Below are 21,166 nucleotides of genomic sequence, written 5' to 3' on the forward strand. Positions count from 1 at the left end.
AGCCTCTCGAGGACGGGCCTCCCAGGGGCGTGAGGCTGAAAGCGGTAGGAAGGGGCAGACAGACTCATGCCTCAGCCAGGGGGCCTGAGCTTCCCAGCCGAGGGGCTGACTGCATCTGCCGTTCACAGAGGTAGGAGGGGAAGCCTCGGTATGGGCCTCACTCGGAAAGTGATCTAGAATTACTGAGTAGTGAACCCAAGAAACCCTAGAAATGTGACCTTGTCCTAAGGTCAGAAAGAGGGGAAAAGGAGCCCATGCACTTTGGTCCGGAGTGAGGAAGCCCCAACGCGCGGCACCTCGGTGCTCGCTGGCTGCCTCCCTGGGGACAGGAACCCCGCACCAAGGAAGGGACTTGCACTCACAGGTCTGGGCCAGTCCTGCAGGGTGGCGGCCACTACTGGCGATGGAAGAAGCACAGAAATGAAGGCTGCCAAAAAGTTGTGGAAGTGCCTCCTGGTTAGTGGGTCCGTTGAGAAGAACGCAGGATCCATACAGAAGGCACTTTTCTGGAAGAAATCCTGTTCTTTCAGGAGTCTGGGGTGGTCCCACTGGATACTAACAGGTACATCAACGTGAAACCATACTAGAGTGCCCACCCCTTCCCTCAGGAAGGCCAATCCCTCTGCTCCAAAGGCCACCCCCGCCCCAACAATCAGTAATACAGAAGACAACGGCAGTTCTTCTCAAACAGTTTAATAGCAAATAAACAAAGGAAGGTACCACACTTGGCAGATACAAAATGACTTTTTGTCCGTGTGTCTGTGCAATTAAAACAGATTTAGGTTCCCCATTGGGACAAAAGGAAAAACACACAGAAAAGGAAGATTTCCTTTTAAACACATACTCCCTTGCTCCAAACTTGTAACAATTTTTTTTTTTCTTTTTTAATCCACTACACAAACTCTGTGATCAGGTCAGAAAAGCGACAGGGGCTCTTCTTGCCTTTTTTTTTTTTTTAAACCATTAAAGTAAAATCCATAATTTTCTACATAGTACAACACAAGTTCACACAAAAAAGACATTTTCTTTTGCAAATCAAAACAGGAAAGAAAGGAAAAGCTCAAACAAGGTAAAGAAAAAGCATTTCTACGGCTGAATCACGACTTTGAGTTGATTGAATCCCGTTGTTGCTGCAGAACAGACTGTGCGTTTGGTCATAGTGGCAATTTTTTCTCTTCACATTGTGAAATCACTTTACATTGTTTTCTAGTAGAAAAGGCAAAAAACTGTACAAAACCCCTAGTGTTAAATACAACGTTTGTACCAATAAAAAACTCACACAGGTTTGTCTCCAAAATGTAAAGTTTCTTTTTTTTTTTCTTTTTAAATTATTCACAAAAAGCAGCTGGAAATCAGAAAGGCAGCTGCCGCTCCAGGGTCTCAAATCCATTAAAACCACCACAAAACAATTAAAACAATCAGAGAGAGAAAAAGGAAAAGGAAACAGCGTCCAACATTTGGCATTTGGTTTTATCCACAGGTTTTCCCAGAGCTCCTCTTGGAATTGAAAGCAAAATATATTGGCAAACATGGGTTCTGAATACACAGGAAGGGGAGCCTTGGCGCCTTCTGCCCACAGAGGCCGCTCTGTGCAGTCAGACTGTGGGGTGCGCGGCGGTCTCGCTCAGGCTGGGGGTTCCTGGCCTCCTTCCATCCACTCACCCCTCTGAAGAAATGAAGCAGCCTACCATCCACTGGGCCTCCACCTGGCCACCCTCTCCTCTGGGTAATGGGCGCCCCGAGCTAACACTAGGCTGCCTGCCCGGTCCCGGGGCAGAGACGCTGCCGAGACCCTTCCTCATCACCTGCAGCGAGGATGATGCGGACAGTGCTTCGACCTGCCCCGCCCCGCCCTGCCCCCGGCTCCCCTCTCCACCCGTCCCTGGACAGCCCTACTTCCCAGCTCGCTCGCCCACCAGCCGCTCAGGCCTGGGTGGAAGCTATCCCAAACGCCGCCCCCTGCAACCTCTGACCTCCACAGACCCACCCTGCGACCTCACGTCTCCTCTGGCCTCGCCCTTCACCATGCACCTTCTCACTCAAATCCCTGCAGACCCTGAGGCTGGATGGTGCCCCAAGAGAGGAGGGCAGGCTCCCCTCAGGGAACCAAGGACCGGGGCTTGCCTGGCACCCGGGGACAGTAGCTATTTGGCTCTTCACCCAATTTAAAAAAATAAACACAAAAAAACCGCCCCAACCCCAACCCCAGCAGCTAAGCAAGAGCAGAGCTGCAGTGAAGAGCCAGAGTGGGGCGGCGGGGCCCGGGGCTGCACAGCAGCGCGGGCAGGGGCATGCCGCCCAGCGCAGGCACAGCCGCCGGAGTGGCTCAGGGCACTCTCCGCCTCTGGGGCCGAGGAATGCCTGGGGCCCCTAGCGCACTCAGCCTCCTGCTGCCCACAGCCACCCTTGGGGTGCTCTCTCTGCTCCTGTGCCTCTCTGGACCCCCTTCCCACCCGTCTCTGAGCAGAGCAGCCGGTCCCCGGAGGCCCCCCAAGGCCTGGAGGCCGTGTGAGGAGACAGTCTAAATGCACAGGCAAACGCTCTAAGGGCAAGAGAGGAGAAAGTTGCCACTTCAAAACAAAACAATACAACCTTGGAAAAAAAAAAAAATCAACCCCACAACAATTTAAAACAGCTTCTTTGAAACCCTTTTAAATCGGTCAGTTTTTGCACAAACTATAGGAAACAGAGAGGTGAAGGTGATATATACGGAGGTGTGAAGAAACAGCAGGAAACATGCAAACTCGGTTTTTCTGGGCATAATCTTAGTAGGAAAGGAAAAAATTCAAAACAAAAACACAAAAACAATACAAAAACAGAAAAAAAAAATTTGAAGCATCACATTTTGCTGTGGAGACTGCAGGAACAGGTCTGGGGGCGGGCACGGCGGGGCTGGGGGCGGGGGCCCCGCAGACTCCCCGCAAGGGGACTCCAGGGCAGAGCCACAGGTGGCGGGGGCTGCCTGGGGCCCAAGCTGCAGCTGGTGGTCAAAAAGGAAAAAGGGCTCAGGGGTTTTCTGCAGTTGAGAACTCAGAAAAAAGAAAAATAGGAACACATGCGGTCTCCTCAAGCCCTACAAACTGTATCAGCAAAATGTGCTCAGGAGCCTCAAAGGTTTTAGTGACATCTTTTATTTCATTGTTTACTCCAAAGTTGTCTTTAAAACTAAACACACCGAGAAACAAAGCCTAGAAGCGGACTGGCTGTGTTCACAGAAATACAAACACCACGCGGTATGTGCTAGTAGGGCTGCTCTGAAGACAATTACAAAGAATTGGAATCACAAAATCAAGTGGTTATCTTATGAAGTTCTAGAAAAATAGATTTTTTTATATTCAAATGCAAGTTTAAATATTTCCCCTTCAGCAGTCGTTCTAGCAAAACCAATTTGGCAGCACAAAAGAAAAAAAAAAGGAAAGAAAAAAGAAAAAACAAAGAAAGAAACAAACATAATAAAAATACACATCAGCATCAAAGGTCAACACAAGGTCAAAGGTGAGAGTTCAAGCATCAGAGAAGCTGAAGAGACAGGGATTTGGACGATGTACTTGACGCCACATCGACATGCTTTAGGCACAACGATGAACAAACGGCAGGAATCTAGAAAAAAAACAAACCAGAAAGAGGGAGACCCACTGAGTTACACAGAGCAATACATCCAAACAGAGAGAGAGAGAACAGGACACTCACTGTGTGCAGCCCTGAAATGAGGCGGCGGGCAGGGAGGCTGGGCGGTGACGGGACTCTCGCACATGCTAACAACGGACACGGGGAAGTCAAAAAGGACACGGAGGACACCGAGAAAACATCCAACTGCCAGAGACACAGGGGACCTAAGGCTTGGATTTCCCCAGAAGCGCCCAAATGCATCGGAAAAAGCAGCTCTCGGGCGGGGCAGAGCCTCAGCCTCCCGAGTGTCACTCCTGGTCGAGTGGTCGAGACTCAGGGAGACAGCTGGAGCTGCTGGCTTGGGGGCGAGGGGACCAGAATTCTTTGGGGGAGAGGGCCAGAATTTCTCCCCCTTCCTATGGGGATGGCCCTCTGTTGCCAGAAATCCAAGCTCTTAGCTTCCACGAGGGCCCTGGCCACCCCTGTGGGACCCAGGAGACAGTGTCTGGCTGCATTCAAGGCAAATCAATTTCATGATGAAACCCAAGGAAGAAACGAAACTACAGCAGAAAACACACTTATGTAAGTGAGAACCCCACACAACAGAAAAGGATCGCTTAAGACTTGACTGCGAGTTTCCCCTCTCCGAGCTGAACCCTTTACACCGTGAGACTTGTAGGGGAGCAGCTTCTCCACAACACCGTCTCTGGCCGGGGGAGAGCTGTGCTCGAGGGCAGCACTGCTGTGGGGTGCGCGGGGCTGGGGACAAGACCAACAGAGAGGCGCCCGTGCGCAGCCGAGGAAACCACGGCAGGTACGAAACCTCGGGGTCTGGTATCAGAGGCAGGCTGACTACACCTTTAACTCTCATGCCAATAGCGAAGGGATCCCAGAGCCCAGGACAAATAGGTATGCGAATAACAGTGAAATGGGGGAGGAGGGAGAGAAAGGGACAAAGGTGGGCGCAGAGCGGAGTTCCGGGCTTTGGAAAACCCCACGCGGGCCAAGGAGGAAGACAGAACAGAAGGTGAGACCGGCAGCAACCTGGGGAGCACAGCTCTCTCCTCCGCCAATTCACAGCGTTAACGCCTCCCCCTCGGCAGATTAGCTGGGCTGCAGACGGCCACAAAGTCAGTAGTTTCAATCATACACAGCACCCTGTGTGTACAACAATCACATTCTGGATTCTACAAAATCCTGGCCTTTTCCAGAGATATAATTTAGGTAATAAATATTCTCCACCCCGGAGCTGTATAAAACTTCTATAAAAATAGAAACGACATTCTTGGTTCCAGCCGGTTGGGATTCAGAACAGCGCCTCCCCAACCTAGCATTTTTTTCTTTTTTTTTTGTTTTCTTTTTTCTTTTTTATTTTTATTTTTTGCATTTATTTAAAAAATCCCATCATGACCCTGGAAGCCTTTGGAACAGTTTTATCCTTGAAACACAGGACACATTTCTCCCAGTGCGCGGAATTCAAGTTTACGTGGTTCAGCTTAAGAAGTATGTTTCATGTTTCTTAGAGGACAACAGACCCAAGTTATCACTATGAGAAGGGAACAGCTGTCCCAGCTTCAGTGGGGTAATCCACCACCACCAACTACCCGCACAACAGCAAGATGGTCAACGCTCGTCTGAGGCCCGAGGACAGCATGACAAGGAGAGCGTCCCCGTCTGACTGACAGCAAAGCAACCCCTGTGATCTCGCCTCTGCCGCTAGGGGGCAGGGCTGACGTCTGTGAGGCTGAGGAGCCCAGGGACTTGGTCCCTGGCCTTGGCTACGGGTCACATCCTAACAGGGCCACATTCCCGACAGCAGGTCCTTCCCGGGCCTCCCCACTACCAGCGCTTCTTGGAGCAGCGGCAGAGCCCGGAGGCTGTATGGGTCACAGGCAAGAGTGAGACCTGTGGGAGGCAGCAGGGAGCTGACTGTAAGCACGAGGACAGAAGTGAACGCGGTGACACTGAGGTAAATGAACACTAACCCACACGGAGGCTGTAAACGTCCTGCCGCCTCCTCTGTCACCAGGAGCAGAGCACGGGGCTGCAGGGGTCAGAAGAGGGGCCTGCCTCCATCCAGACGCCACGCCTGGGCCTCCTCAACCAAGGAGGCAACCGCGGATTGCTTAATCCTTTTAAGTACTGGGTGCTGGCCACCGGGAAATGCAGGACCAGCTTGAAGGGACCCTAGGATTCGGGTACACTGAGAAGCAGGCTCCTCCTCCCCCAGCGCGACAGCTTTTGATTGCTCTGCTCAGGAGAGGTGCTCCCTTCTGCCAGATACCATAAGCCCTTCTTGGATCTACCCTCAAGAGAAAACTGTGGCTAGGGATGGAAGTGACATTCCTTGCTGTGGTCAATTACCAAAAAGGAAACCCGATGGTATCTTCCGGAGAGGTCTTCTTTAAAGGGACCTGGTAGACATGGGCCATGGTCTAACAGTCTGGTGTTAAAATAAACCAAACAGGACCTCTGCCTGGCTTCTTCCTCCTAAGAGCCACCAGCCAGGAAGGAAGGGCCAATCCAACACCAATGGCTGGCTGGGTAACGGATGACAAATCCCTACTTTTTGCATGTTAGGCTAATTTAATAGGTACATTATTTCCAGAGACTTGTTACCCCCTTCTTAGGTAAGAGGGGCAGAAATCCTAGATGAGAATCTAAAAAAATAGCTGGCAAGAACGCAGATTTTCCAGTGAAGGCGGCTATGGAGGAGTTTCAGCCTCCAGCTCCCAGGGCTGCCGGGTTTCAAGTCACTCTCCCTCTCCAAAGCCAACCCCACCTGCTCTGCCCCCCAAAAGCTCTTGGGTATCAGTTCTCACGTCACCCACTCTCGTGCTCAGGAAGATTCTGGGGGTCCACTTTTGTCTAACTTCGTCCTCTTTCTTGGGATAGTTTGGGGCAAATTCTGATCCTCTTTCTTAATGTTTCCCCATTTCCCCTCCTCCCCCAGGGCAGTTTGATGTTGGTCCTTCTCAACACACACTGGTTACAAACACAGCAAACTTTTAAATAAAGGAGAAAAAAAAAAAAAAAACAACTCAGGATATGGCACCTAAACTCCAAAGTAAAACACTGGAAACCAAAGCACAAACTTGTCCTCTGTACGAAGCGAAATTCCCACAGAAGGCAGTAGCTGAGTCTTCAGGGCAAGCTGTGCCTGCGAGAGTGGCAGGGATCAGGGTCCAGGGCTGTCAGCACACAGCCTTAGGGCTTCGAATCATTAAGGGTGCTCCTCCCCCACTTACCAGAAGACCCTCTCACTCCAGTCTCAGAGGGGAGCACGCTCAGTAGGGTTTGCTGTCGTTCTTCGAACGTTTGAGCTGCACTTTAAGCCGCTTCATGCCGATCTGAAAGCCGTTCATGGACTGGATGGCAGCTTGAGCCGAGACAGGATTGTCATAACTTACAAAACCTGTGGGTCCAAGCAGAAACCCAGTGAGGGGCGTGAAGAGGCAAGGACAGCCTTAGTCCTCCTTATGCAACAGAATCCTTACATGAGCTGAGTCTCAATTTTTCTCAGCAGGAAGAAGACTTCTTGAAATTACATCACATGAAACAAATCAGGTTCCTAACAGTATCAGCTGACATCTACACAGTATCCTAAAGTATTTTTTGGCCAAGCCATTTTCCATACATTATTTTTACCTCTGGAGCGACAGTGTGGGTACAAATCACCATTCCCACCAGAGAAATGAAAAAATAAACTGAGGCTCAAAACGAGGTAATGTAATCTACTCAAAGCAAAGTTCAACTACAGCTACGCAAAGTCAAACTCAGCTCTTCCTGCTATCAATCAGCCCCTCTCTTTCTCGCTCACTGGTAAAACACTGAACCCTCCCCACACCAGAAAAAACACCAACGTACCGAAACACTTGCTCAGGTTTGTCTGCTTGTCTATAAAAACCTTGGCAGACACGACATTCCCAAAGGGCATAAACATCTGCAGCAGGTCCTGGTCTCCGAACTCCTGGGGCAGGTGGTAGATGAACAGGTTGGCTCCTTCTGGACCTGCAAAATTCCCACTGACTGAAACGGCATCAGGGTCAAGCACGCCGTCCCCCGCACCAACGAGTCCCATTTCCACCCATGTTGAAACTCTCAGCATCCCCAAATCACAGAAATGTGTCTGGGGAACTAAAAAGATTCACCAAACACAAAGCAGGGAGCTGAAGGGCAATCACTGAAACAGGTTCCTGCCCTCTTTCCTGTTCTACCGACAGAGGGCAGAATTTGACCCTGTGGAAGGGTGGCATGCTGGGACAGTAGCAGGCAGATTTGCATTTGGAGCAAAAAAAAACAGTAGAAAGAGATTTTAAGTAAAATGGGTTTCAAAAGAGTGCCTAGAAACTAGAGGGCCAGCAAAGAGGTCAATAGTTGCCAGAGGCAGGTGGGGCAGGGACCGACTAGAGAGAGACATAAGGGAATTTCTAGGGGTCGTGGAGATATTCTACATCTGTGGTGGCAGGAACGTGACTACATGTGCTCATCAGAGCTCAAAGAGCGATATTCACCAAAGGGTGAATTTTACCATAAGTAAATTGTGCCTCAGTAAAAATTTATTTTTTAAAATACATGCCTATGATAAATAACCGGGCTTCCCTGATAGCTCAGTTGGTAAAGAATCCACCTGCAATGCAGGAGACCCCGATATGATTCCTGGGTTGGAAGATCTGCTGGAGAAGGGATAGGCTACCCACTCCAGTATTCTCGGGCTTCCCTTGTGACTCAGCTGGTAAAAAATCTGCCTGCAATGTGGGAGACCTGGGTTCGATCCTTGGATTGGGAAGATCCCCTAGAGAAGGGAAAGACTACCCACTCCAGTATTCTGGCCTGGAGAATTCCATGGACTGTATCGTCCATGGAGTCACAAAGAGCTGGACACGACTGAGTGACTTTCACTATATATGATAAATAACCAAAGCTCAAAAACAGAATATGTTTTCCTCTTCAACTCAAGGACTTCCCAACCAAAGAAAAGCTTTAAAAAGTATTTTTACTTGAGTATAATTGATATACAATGTGGTGTTAGTTTCTGCTGTGCAGCTAAGTGAATCAGTTACATATATACACACATATATCCACTCTTTTTTTAGATTCTTTTCCCATACAGGTCATCAGAGCACTGAGCAGAGCTCCCTGTGCTACACAATGGTCCTTACTAGTCTGTTTATGTATCTCAGCGTGTGTATGTCAATCCCAATCTCACTATTTACCCCTCCCTCACCATTTCTCCCCCTTGTAAACATAAGTTTGTTTTCTACATCTGTGACTCCTCCTGTTTTGTAAATAAGTTCACTTGTAGCATTTTTTAAAGACTCTACATGTAAACAACGTCATGTTTCTCTCTCTGTCTCACTTCACTTGGCACGATGTCTCTAGGGTCCATCCCTGCTGCCACAAAGGGCACCACTTCTTTCTCTTTAACGTCTGGGCAACAGCCGTTATATATACGCACCACACATTCAAACAAGTTTTACTACAACGGCAGTCCAGGCAGCCTCCAGCCGCCCTGGCCTCCCTGCTGTCGTCAGATACGACGGCACACGCTGCCTCATGGTCTCTGCGCTTGCTGCCCCTCCGCCCCATTCCTCTTCTTCCTTGAGATACACACATTGCTCGCTTCTTCCTTTCCTAAGGTCTGCGCTTAAACGTCAGTTTGGAGAAACCTCTCTATGTAAAACGCTATCTTCCTGGCACTCTCTACTCCGCTTTCCTGTGCGTCATTCTTCAGAGCACCAGGGGAACACCTCACGCTTCTGCTCACCATCTGTCTCCAGGGCTCCAAGAGCTCCCTGTCAACACAGCCCAGGGCAGGTAGTAAATGTCCAGCTCAGAGCAGGGGAGGGCGCGCTGCACCGGGGCTCCTTGGGGCTAAAGCAAGAGAGGATGCCTGGCTTTTCCTACATAAACGCTTAGATCTTGCCAGCTCCTGGCTATGAAAACTCGTCAAATAAGAGCACAGAGATGTCGGCAGGATTTTCTACTCAAACAAACCACTTTTAGGCCTATTTCTGCTCACAAAGCCTCTCCTGAATTTAATACCGTTTGTGTCAAAGCACACCCTGCCGCCCGCATCGGCCCACAGGCTGTACTGTCTCAACGTCCCTCAGTTTTTCCTTAATAAGGAAAAGCACAGATGAGACCGTGAGGAAACGGCCAAGTGAGAGAGTCAAAGGGGACACCCAGACAGAAGACATCCCCTAGCAGATTTCTAAGAAGGAAGACTTCCTCTCAAAAGCAGACTGCCAAATGGTTTCAGACATAGGGAGGCCAGTATGCTTCCTCACCCGAAAGCTGCAGCCCCACTCGAGGAGGGCGTGCAGAGGTTCTGAGACGAGCCACAGCCAGAGCACATCCCAGCGCAGACCAGTTTCTCAGTCTGCCCTTGACAGCGCCAAAGAGCGGGGCTGGCCTCACCACCTGAACGGCTCTCCCGGGCTTTGCTTGCCTTTCAGCGCTGGCGCAGAGGGCGTGCCCACTCTGCCCCGACTCCAGTCTCCCCGCACTCACCTTCCTTCTGGCTCCCAGCAGCACCGATACTCTGCTGTGCCAGCAGGTTCTGGTTGTACAGGGTGGGGAGCGCCGCGGCGGCGTACTGCTGGATCCCCGAGTAGGCCTGAGTGAGGGCCTCCATAGTGCTCCCGGTGCCGTTGGAAAGGCCGCTGCTGCCCAGGCCGCCGTTTAACGCGGCCATCCCTGGTGGGGGTGGGTGGGGGAAGAGGAGCGACAAATTGGGAAGACTCAACTGATGTGAAAACAAAACCCAAAGTAACCCTGTCATCTCCTCCTCAGCTTCTCCCTGAGAAGGAACAGCCATCTGATGGGTCAGGTTTTAGGACAGTCACCAGGGCCCATGGCTAACGGGGACGTTTTAAACAGCCACACCCAGAGGCAGCTCATCCTCCAACCTGCGCAAGAAGCAACACCACCGACACGTGACCTGCCCCACCTTTCTCTTAAGAACTGGAATGCGGTAGAACAACAGTCCCAGGACTGGGGACTAAAACGAGTGCACACACCGTATGACAGGTGTGGGCAAATCCTATCGTCAAGATAGCCGCTAACGCTTACTGAGCGTGTGCTACGTGTCAGATGCCATACCAAGTGATGTGCTCAGCACTTCACTGTATTCTCATTTAACTTGACAATCCTCAGAGAACTCTAGTCCCACTTCACAGATGAGAAAATGCCCTTAGAAAAGTGATCTTAAGGTACAGTTAACGGACAGGGTCAGGTCTGACTCAAAATCCCACGGTCATTTCTAACTTCACTGAGCCACTCCCATCATTCTCTCTACGTGTCCCTACCAGAGTAGTTTAAAATGTGCTACCTGCACAGAGTGACTGGAGGACTTCCAGGGACTGGCCCTCACCTGCCAAAGAGCTGACGTTGAGGCCTGCTGTTGCTCCAGCTAATGTCTGCAGGGCTCCAAGGGAGGCGATGGGGTTGACGGAGCTGCTGCTGCTGGAGCTCGGTGAGGACCCTGCTGTCAGACACCCACCAGTTAAACTCAAACCAAAACTTGCCTTCCCGTGTCAACAGGAGCCAAAGCACAAGCTGTGTCACCCAACTCTTCATTCTCTTTATAGGGAGGCTTTCGGTTACCAAGTCCCCCACCCTCCGCTCGCCCCAGTGAATGATTCTGGTAACAACATGTTCTTGCAGGACACAGAAGTGATGATTACAACAAACTGAAGACTATGAGAGCTCTCTTAATTCAGAAGACATTTGAGACTTTCCTGTTCATGATCTGACCCCTTTGGAAATGGGCGTTAACTATTCTCCAGAATGACAGAATCCTCACGTGGGACTCTGCCCAAGGCCCACAGGGGCCCCCAGCCCCATCACACGCTTACCTGAACTGGTGAGCACGCTGAGGGGACTGCTGGACGTGGTGAGAGCACTGGTGCCACTTGGGGTGCTCTGAGCTGCACTAGCCGCAGCAGCCAGTGCAGCCAGGTTCTGTAACTGCACTGCATTTAACCCTGCAACATCCAAAGCAAGCCATCAGCCAGCAGATAAGAGTGCCCTACATCCACTCTGGCAATGACCGTGCAGACTGGCAGGAGGCTCATCCCAAAGTGGAAATGTTCTAGGTATAAGCCTTGCAGGCAATACTACAGAGCTCCAAAAAGACTCAGATACCATTCAACTCATTAAGAAACTTGACACTTCCTCAGATAAGACATGTCTAATACAATAGCAGGCCAGCCCAAGTGAGTGAGCATTAATAAATGGATGGGCAATTAGGAAATCAGAAAAAAAGGGGTGGATTCTGTGGTCTACCATGGAGACAGGCAGACTGAAGAGAACAATGGCAAAGCCCGAGGCAGAGGATCAATCTGTATCTGAGCCTTCACTGATGCTTTACAGGGGATCTGTTCTCTGCAACGGAGGAGAACCAAGTAGAAAATGTAGCAGAGACCCAGAAGACCATGGAGGGATGACACGTGAAAACTGCAACAGCAGAGAGAACAAAGAAAAAAACACCACCTAATCATCAGAAAAACAAGAGAAAACAAACTCTGAGAAGACCTCCAAGTGGAACCTAGCAACACTGGCAAAAGGAGAGCAAAAAATCTGAGCTGCACCAACAACGTGTGGCAAGCGATTTACTAGACAATGGAAAGGCAGATGGGTAGAGTGGAGAATTAACGAGACTACAGAGGCTACAGCACAGATTTACAATCTGGCAACTTTCTGAAAACACAGCAACCTTTGAGTCCCTGGGACAAAAAATGAATCCATCAGACTTCCCCAGTGGCACGCTACACCTCGCCTAGGGTGGAGCCCTTCCTCAGATGCACCTGCCTAGCCGTACCCCACTGCCGGAGGGGCGGGGCTGGGCGGCTCTGGAGCGGCCCTGTCCCTGCCTCAGGTTTGTCTGTGGAGCAGTCTTTGTTAACAACTCGGGCATCTGTCAATTAAGTTTCTGGTGTGTGTTAACACCAAAAACAGTAATTACCTGAGGAACAACATGTATCAGACACTAACTTCCGAGGTTCTAGCAGCTGCAGGGCAAGCCACACACACAGAAGCCATCTTAGACTTTTCTTCTGAGAATCACTGGAAAAGTCACTTTATTGTGGAAATAATTCCTGCAATTTTCTCCTTATCAAAGTGGCTGCAGACAGTCTGCAGGTACTAACAGCTCTTCTTACTAGAGACTTAAAGGGGTGGGGAGCAGACAACTACAGAGCAATATGACATCAGTAACTAAACGAGCCGCCTTTGAGAGAGGAGGTATGAATCCCAGGATGTTCATCTTATGTCAGGTTTATGTAATGAGTGGGAATTTTTTTTTTTCCTGCACAAACAGTAGAAAACTCTCAAGACTACCGTTAGCTGCGTCTGTTGGCTTGGCTGCTGCCGCTCCTCCGCACCAGTGAAACACTTACCTCCCATCGGGTGGAGGCTGCTCAGGGTGTTGAGGTTCCCAGAGGAGGCAGTCTGCTGAAGGAGCTGCAAATAAAGCTAGACATTACACCAAAAAACAGAACAAGAGTGAGAGTGAGGGCTGGTTCTGCATCTGGGATAACTCTACAGCACAGCAAAGCGAGAGTGCAGAGGCCCCCAGAGAGAAGAAAGTCGAAGACGAGAACCCAAGCCAACACAACAGAAACACGAGGCTTATGACAGCACAGGACAGCACAACACAGCTAAAGCCCTGGCCCAGAGGACAGCTGTGTAAGCCGAGTCCTAAGCCAGGCCCGAGTCCCTGGCAACACAGCACAGCAGCAGAGGACAGCGGGGAGGGGAGAACTGAGCTCAGCTCAGGCAGCCATGCAGCCCACTTCAGGAGTGTCTGCAGACGAGTGACTGCCGTGTCTAATTTCTCTCCCAAATCCTCCTTGGTCAGGTCCACACACCTTATTTTATAGGCTGTTCCCATCTGGAGACCTAATTTCTACTTTAGCCGACTACTTAAAACACCAAACGGGACCATTTCAGGCTCTTTCTTGGAGTATCCTTTACCACCCATGATGAACTTGTGACTGGATCAACCTTGTCGTGATTAGAATACTACGCATTCATCTAGCCCCATTCATCTCACAGTTGCAGATGACCAAATGATGGCTCAGTCTGCATTCATCCACAGAACATTCTCTTTCAGTGAGTGTTGCATAACAAATAAAACGAAAGGACCTATCCATAAGCTATGAATCTCCACAGCCTTACCCTGTACCTAGCAAGCTGCAACCTTGATCTAAGCAACCTGCTGAAACCTTTTGTTCCATTCCAGCCCAATCACTGAATGGCTGGTATTCTTGTTTCTGGATCCTTTGTTCAGTCTGTTATCCATTCCTAGAAACATCTGACCTGGCTCCTCTGTCATCATGAATGTCTCTAGTCTACAGGCATTTCACGGAAGTTCACAAACTTCCAGAAGTAGAATGAAAAAATGTACACATGTGGAGTTTTATCAGCTTCTCAAAGGGCTCCACAGCTTGGAAGATTAAGAACTACTGCTCTAGTTTCAAGGCGACACATTCTAGTGCACCCTAACCAATGACGGCGTGCTATCACTTACGCAGCCCATCAGCTCTCACACGTCTTTACTTCTGTCTCCTTAAATATCCTGGCCAATGAGCTCAGGCCCAAGTAGGGACTGTACATACTACTTGGCACTTTACTTCCTCCCTAAATGAGACCAGCTCTGAGAGCGGGGATCATGTTTAACTGAAACAAGGAGGCCATAGCGCTCAACATATACCGTCATGTGCCTGCTAGATATGGCAATACAACAAAAAGGTGAGTCTTCCCTAAAAGAAGGCTCCAAACGCTCTAAGAAAAGCAAGCACCCATCATGGAGATAATTTTCAAAGCATTATCATTCTGGCGGAAGACTAAAATCTCTGAATTTTCTCAACTTAAAAGCAATGTTCTAGCACCAAGGAACAATTTAATCTGCAGAAATAGAACCACCACCTAGGCTTTCTGATTTCAGAGAAATACCAGCAGGGATAAACTTGGATTTCTTCTAATATTTTAGAAACATGGAAACCAGAGGGCATCAAATTAGCCAAAACCTGGCACCGAGGGCAGAAACCACTGCCTTTCTCCCGTTTCACACAGAACAACACTTAGGGGAGGAGGACGGGGCGACTGCGCCTGTGTGTCCGTAGACCGTCCAGCTCACCTAGTGCTTTCACCATTTGTTATCCTCCTTTGGTAGCTTCACAGACGGCTTGTTCTTTCTGACTCAAAGATGAGACAGTTTTAAGTGTCTTGTGCCATCTGTGATTCTTTTGAGGGTTAAAGCAGTGATAATCCCCTGTAATATACACTGCAGACCTAATAAATCTAACAAATTAGAGCCTGCTTTTGGATTATATGACTCAAACTCGACAAGAGAGAATTCAAATGAAAGGAAATCTATTTACTAGTGAACTCAAATAGACACCTGTAATACTCATTTAATAATGTCCATGTTAATCTCTTGACCTCCCGCCAATGGGAAAATCCACTGTCATACTCTTCATGGGAGGCTCAGGAAGGCTTTTATTGATGGTCTCTACATCTACTAGAGAAAGAGATGGAGAAAGATACTTGGTAGCTAAGAATTCTGCAGGAGTTTTTTTTCTTGGGGGCAGGGACACATGTTTCTAAATCTTTGTTTTAGGAAATTAGTATATTAGTATCTTGAGCAGAAGCTCAAGATATTACCAATGATGTGTGACGACAGCGAGCGAGCCAGTGCACACACAAGGCTAACGTGACAAAGAATATCATGTTGCCTGAATTTTTATGTAAAACTTGGATATGCTAAAAGTTCTGAGTGCTACTATATATGTTAGCTAGGGACAGCAGAAGAACAGCTGGGAGCTTGCACAGCCTGCAGAAAGCACACCACAAAGACTCACTGCTAAATACTGGGGTCCGAGAGTATTTAGACCAGCAAGGTTTCCCCACACAGAGGCTGCGCTGATTTGCTGCATCTGCTGCTGGAGCTGCTGGGCCATTCTCTTCTGTTCTTTGTCCTTCTGTGTATCAGCAAATTTTACCACCATGGGGGAGGAGCAACCCTACGAAAACACCAAAATCAAAGGGTCAAATTCCTCATTCTGGTGCAGGGAAACCCTCCTTTCCAGTGCCGCATAGGCTGCATTCTCATTTTATTCAGTGCCAAATGATTCTCCTCTTTGATAGACAAACAAGTGGCAAAAGGTAATTTAAAAGGGTTAACTAGTTGCAAAATGCTAATTTTAAAGAAAGCACCAGTGTTTCAGATGTTTGGCTTGCTTAACTTTTAGGGCTTCCCAGGTGGCAATTAGTGGTAAAGAAGCCACCTGCCAATGCAGGAGAACTGAGACACCCGGGTTCGATCCCTGGGTCGGGAAGATCCCCTGGAGGAAGAAACAGCACCCCACTCCAGTATTCTTGGCTGGAGAATCCCATGGACTTAGAGAAGCCTGGTGGGACAGTCCATGGGGTTGCAAAGTGTCAGACATGACGAAAGTGACTTAGCACACAGCAACTTTCAGGGCAATCAGCGCTCTGCACGCTACCGGGCTTTGGTGCTCAACGGTCCTAGCACTCTCATGCTAAGAACCGCCCCTTTCGTCCATCTGCCCCCTACCTCCATGGTCTGTGCTTGGTGCATTGCCTTGATAGCTGTCTGTGCCATGGCTCTTGTTGTAAAAGTCACAAACGCACAACCTGGTGAGAGAAGAGTCAATAGCTCATCCATTCGTTTAATGATTTATCTGACTGACACTTACTGAGCACCTTCTATGCGCCCAAGTGGCATGCTAACAATACAGACGTGATTCTGCCTTTAGGAGTTCATGATCTAGTGGGGAAGATGATGTATTACAACAAGGCGATACACGCGTCAGGGAGAAATCAGGGAAGCACAAATAGGAGAGAAAGTGTTTGAGAGATAAAGGAGGAGTCACATTCTCTAGTTTCTCTAGTGAAAGGCGTGTTTCCACTTTGGCATAGAATCTCTCCAAGGACAGAAACAGAGACTTTTAATGCACGACCTTAAGTGCAGAATGCAGATTCCTTGGGGGAATTGGGATCAACTGACAGGAATCATGGCGGGACCTAGAAATACAACACCATACTCAACCCTCTCCATCTTGGCAGTATCATTCATGGTGGCTGGAGATCACTGGTTTCCACTGATCCAATTAAAAAGAACTCCAAATTTAAGATGAGTACTTTTAAAGGTGCTAAAGGTACTTTTAAAAGTTAAAAGTATACCCACCTCGGCTCAACCCATCAGGTCCCCTCAGTATCCGGCATTCTTCAATCTGTCCAAACGAAGAGAACATGACTCGGATGTCATTTTCAGTGCACTTCTTGGATATCATACCGATAAACAGCTTCCTGTCTTCCACTGCTGAGAGAGTAAACACAAATGCTTCGCTGTCACTGCAAGAGGGGCACAGCAGAGCACTGTGCCTTCCAGCCTATTGCACTGACTTTAAGATGCATTTTGTTGCATAATTTAGCACCTACTCTTATAAATCATAATTGGAAGCACTTAGATGAAATATAGTAGCTTCAGGATCTTATGAAAGTTACTTAACCATTCTGTGCCTGTTTCCTCGTGTGATTAATAGAGAAAACTTAGTTTACCTCAGAGGCTGCTGTAGGTATTAAACACCAAGTGCTCAGCATCCTGCCTCGTACTTAGCCAAGTCTGCTCTCACTAGCAATGCTGTTGGGCCGAAGGAGGAGTTTTCTCACTTAACTGATATGACAAAAGCAGCAGAACACACATTCAGTGAATGGAACTGTCCACTTTCATATTTTGGTTATTTTCTTGAGGACTAAGCTTTTCTTCCTAATTTTTTAGGGAGGGAATTCCTTCAGTTCCCCTCCTTCCTCTGGTTGATAAGAAACTATGAAGATCAAAGGCATTCCAGTTCACTCTCAGATGTTCTTGTAATGTTTCCCTGTCAACTCTATCTCATCTATTTACCGTGCTTATTTTAAAGAACAAGTCAGATGACAGATTACTTACAGCACTGAATCACTATCTTCCACCAGACACAAAACTTAACTAAAAATGCATTAATTCTGAGTAAGTAATAGATCAACTGAAACCATGAAACTCCTAGGTGAGTTGGGCTTGGTAAACTCCTTTACATGAGTCTTGGCAATGTTTTTTTTTGGATTTGACACCAAAAGCAAAGCAACAAAAGCAAAAACAAAAAAGAAAAAAAGCAAGTGGTGTTACATCAAATGAAAAACCTTTTGCATAGCAAAAAACAAACAAAAAGCCATCAAGAAGCAACCTACTGAACAGGAGAAAGTATTTGCAAATCATGTATCTGATAAGGAGTTAATATGTAAAATGTATAAAGAACTTAAAGAACTCAATAGTAAAAGAAAAACAACTTGATTTAAAAACGGGCAGCTTCCCTGGTGGTGCAGTGGTTAAGATTCCATACTTCCAGTGCATGGTCAACAGAGACATAAAAGATGCTCAGTATCACTAATCATCAGGGAAAGGGAAATCAAAGCCACAACGAGGTATTATCTCATATGTTAGAACAGTTATTATCAAAAAGACAAAAAACAACAAGTGTTGGTGAGGATGTGGAGAAAAGGGAACCCTCGTGCACTGCTGGCAGGATCTATATGGTACAGCCACTGTGCAAAACAGTACGCAATTCTTCAGAAAATTAAAATTCGTGCTACATATCACCCAGCGACTCCACTCCTGGGTATTTACCTGATGAACACGGAAACACTTACTTGAAAAGACCTATGTACACCCATGCTTATCCAGCAAAGGTATAGAAGCAACCTAAGTATCCATCAACAGATGAAGGGATACAGAAAAAGGGGTATTTTACGCACACATGATTGTTCTTCAGCCATGAAACATGAAATCTGGACATATGTGACAACATGAATGGACTGTGAGGGCATTCTGTTAAGTGAATTAAGTCACAGAAAGATAAATACTGTATTGCTCTCATTTAAATATGAATATTTCAAACAAAAAAACAACTGAGCTCATGGAGAACAGACTGGTGCTTGTCAGGGGCAAGGGAAAGGAGGAGGCAAAACGGGGAAAGGAGGCCGAGAAGTATTGATAAGCTTATTACACATAAACTTCCAGTTTTAAAATAAGTCACGAGGATGTATGGTGACTACAGTTTACTGCACTGCACGTTTCAATGTTGTCCAGAAAGTAGATCTTTAAAGTTCTCATCACAAGAAGGATAATTTTGGTAACTATGTATGGTGACAGATAACTAGACTTACTGCAGTGTCATTTCACAATACATACAAACACTGAATCATCATGCTGTACAACTGAAACTAACACAATACATGCCAATTATACCTCAACAGAAGAGTAATTAGTGCACAATACAATCAAATGCCATGAGAACAGCAACTACACCAGCGGAAACCGTGGAAGGGGAGGGCCGCTCACGTGCTTGCTTACCATTGTTCTTCTCGCTGTCGGCAGGCTTCATCTGTATAGGATGATGCATCTACAAGGGAAGACACGTGCCTGTTACGATCGCACACTGAAGGCACTCAGAAACATAAACGAGGACTCCAAAGGAGACACCACAACTGAGCTTTAAGAGGTGGCTCTGGGGACCGCCCTGGTGATCCAGCGGCTAAGAATCCACCTTGCAATGCAGGGGACGTGGGTTCGACTGCTGATCAGGGAACTAAGATCCCACATGCCTTGGAGCAACTAACCCCATGCGCCACAACCAGAGTCCATACGCTGCAGTGACGCAACCAACCGAGACCCAGCGCGCCAAGGAAAGGAAGGACTGTCTCTGAACTCACGCCTGCCTCATTATCTCTCCTCAACAGAATCTCAAAATAGAATGTGAGTCAACAAGTCAAAATTCTTTTGGCTGAGAATTACTTTCACTCTATCTTCTTTGAAACATTCCCTTTATTCCTCCTTTGCATCAGTTCCTGTGGCAGTCACCCCTTTCCCCCCACAGGTGTGTTCCAGGCGCCAAAGCCACCACGGTTCCACTTACTAGTAGGAATTCCTTACCCCTGGGAGGACCTTCATGTTGTGAAGAGCGTTCTGAGCTTCTAATGCAGCTTTTCGGGTGTAAAATGTAACAAAACAGCACCCTGCAATAAACAATACTCAATGAAACCAAACCAGCCCTTTGAAAGCAGATGATTTCTGAGAGCACTCCCTCCTCCAGGGATACATTGAAAGTCAAAAACCAGGGCTGGGTTTATTCAAATGGGTGGGTGGGTGGGGAGAGGGGAGGGAGGGAGATGGAGAAAATCTAACAAGGAAGGGAAAAAAAAAAAAAAAGATTTTCTACCATTTTCTTTACTGCTATCGTCACCTGGTTTTATTCTTTAGCTGCTCCTATAACTTCTCTGGAAAGAAGGCTGTCCTTACAAAGGTCACAGAATCACGGCATTCAACCCGCCCTCCACGCAGCACCAGGCGGTGCGCTGGGCAGGAAGACTCAGCCGTGCCCTCTTACAGCTTGTGGTCTACAACTCTTGCTTTCTCAGACCAAGCCTTACACTGCAGCCAATTTCTACCATATGCCTTAAACATAATCATCATTTATTAAATTATAAAATGACTTAAGAGCAAGGATCTCTTAGTATCTATTTCTTAGACTCTTGGTTCTCATCAAACATAATTATGTGTCCAACAGCACTTGACTGAGGAGACCTTGAGACTCTCTGCTCTGTATCTTTACTGGGGATTGGAGGGCATAAGTATGTTTTGTAAATCTTAGGCCCGCAGTCCCATAAGATATGATATAGATTTCTTTTAAAATCACCCTGCAATTAAGATTTTAAATTACTGTATATTACATTGACAGTCATTTTCAGAAACTATAATACCTTTTACTTTGGTTAACTATGTCACAAACAGAAAATAATTCCTCGGCTCTAGACCCTTTGCTATTAAGCTGGTGTCAAGTATGACAATCACGCGTGCTTACATCTGTACTACAGAACAGCTTCCATAGAAAATTACTCTGAAATGGGTTATTTGGGAAGACAAGTGTGTATCTGCATGTGTCTAGGGCCAAAGCTAACACCTCGTCTACTATCGTCCTATAAACCCTCTCCTCTGCCGGGTTTTCTGGAGGCAGCTTGCCTTCCTTCCCCTGTTCATTTTGTAGGCCATAACAAACAGGTGATCTATAAACAAGCCCCTCCTAGTTGCTAAGCCATCCCAGAAGGCCTGTGTAACACCAACAAAAACCCATGAGTACCTGGACAGTCTTTCTCTTTTCACTTACCCTAGCTAAAATACTAAAAAACCACCTACGTGGTTGGTTTACTTCAACTTTATTTCTGTCATTCCACTACCAAGATCAAATGAGACACTCACATGAGTCTGTTACAGATCTTGAAAATGACTGCCCAAGATCCAACTTGCAAATTATCCTCATGATGTCACTCATGAGGATTTTATTTTATTTTTAAGCCATTAAACATGTTTGGACTGGGAGATATAGCTGCAACAAAAAGACAGTCACATCCCTGCCCCCAACACCCCGGCCATGACCACAAGAGCATTCTGGCAATGAGAGAGAGCATGCGCCTGACTGCAAATACACATAAATTC

At 47.6% G+C, this 21,166-nt stretch overlaps 1 protein-coding gene across 50 annotated transcripts in view; it reads right to left on the reverse strand.

The window, feature by feature from the left end:
- Positions 1-677: 677 nt before the first annotated feature.
- CELF1 (CUGBP Elav-like family member 1) overlaps positions 678-21,166 on the reverse strand; it is a 65,108-nt gene continuing 44,619 nt past the window's right edge. For 7 of the 50 annotated variants that reach the window (XM_086341627.1, XM_086341599.1, XM_086341624.1 and 4 more), the window contains 12 exons: positions 19,607-19,689; positions 19,028-19,076; positions 16,826-16,960; positions 16,193-16,272; positions 15,477-15,638; positions 13,011-13,086; positions 11,469-11,597; positions 10,985-11,098; positions 10,123-10,308; positions 7,477-7,620; positions 6,858-7,024; positions 678-3,600 (listed from right to left, as the gene is read on the reverse strand). In XM_086341627.1, the coding sequence (XP_086197753.1) occupies positions 6,897-7,024; positions 7,477-7,620; positions 10,123-10,308; positions 10,985-11,098; positions 11,469-11,597; positions 13,011-13,086; positions 15,477-15,638; positions 16,193-16,272; positions 16,826-16,960; positions 19,028-19,076; positions 19,607-19,689 (1,286 nt within the window). In that variant the 3' untranslated portion in view covers positions 678-3,600; positions 6,858-6,896. Of the gene's footprint in view, positions 3,601-6,175; positions 7,025-7,476; positions 7,621-10,122; positions 10,309-10,984; positions 11,099-11,468; positions 11,598-13,010; positions 13,087-15,476; positions 15,639-16,192; positions 16,273-16,825; positions 16,961-19,027; positions 19,077-19,606; positions 19,690-21,166 lie in introns of those variants that run through there. The other 43 variants (XM_086341644.1, XM_086341609.1, XM_086341645.1 and 40 more) reach the window with 16 other exon arrangements.

Source organism: Bos grunniens, chromosome 15 (assembly GCF_055505025.1).
Source record: "Bos grunniens cultivar Pamir isolate PY7600 chromosome 15, Bosgru_T2T1.0, whole genome shotgun sequence".
Taxonomy (NCBI): Eukaryota; Metazoa; Chordata; class Mammalia; order Artiodactyla; family Bovidae; genus Bos; species Bos grunniens.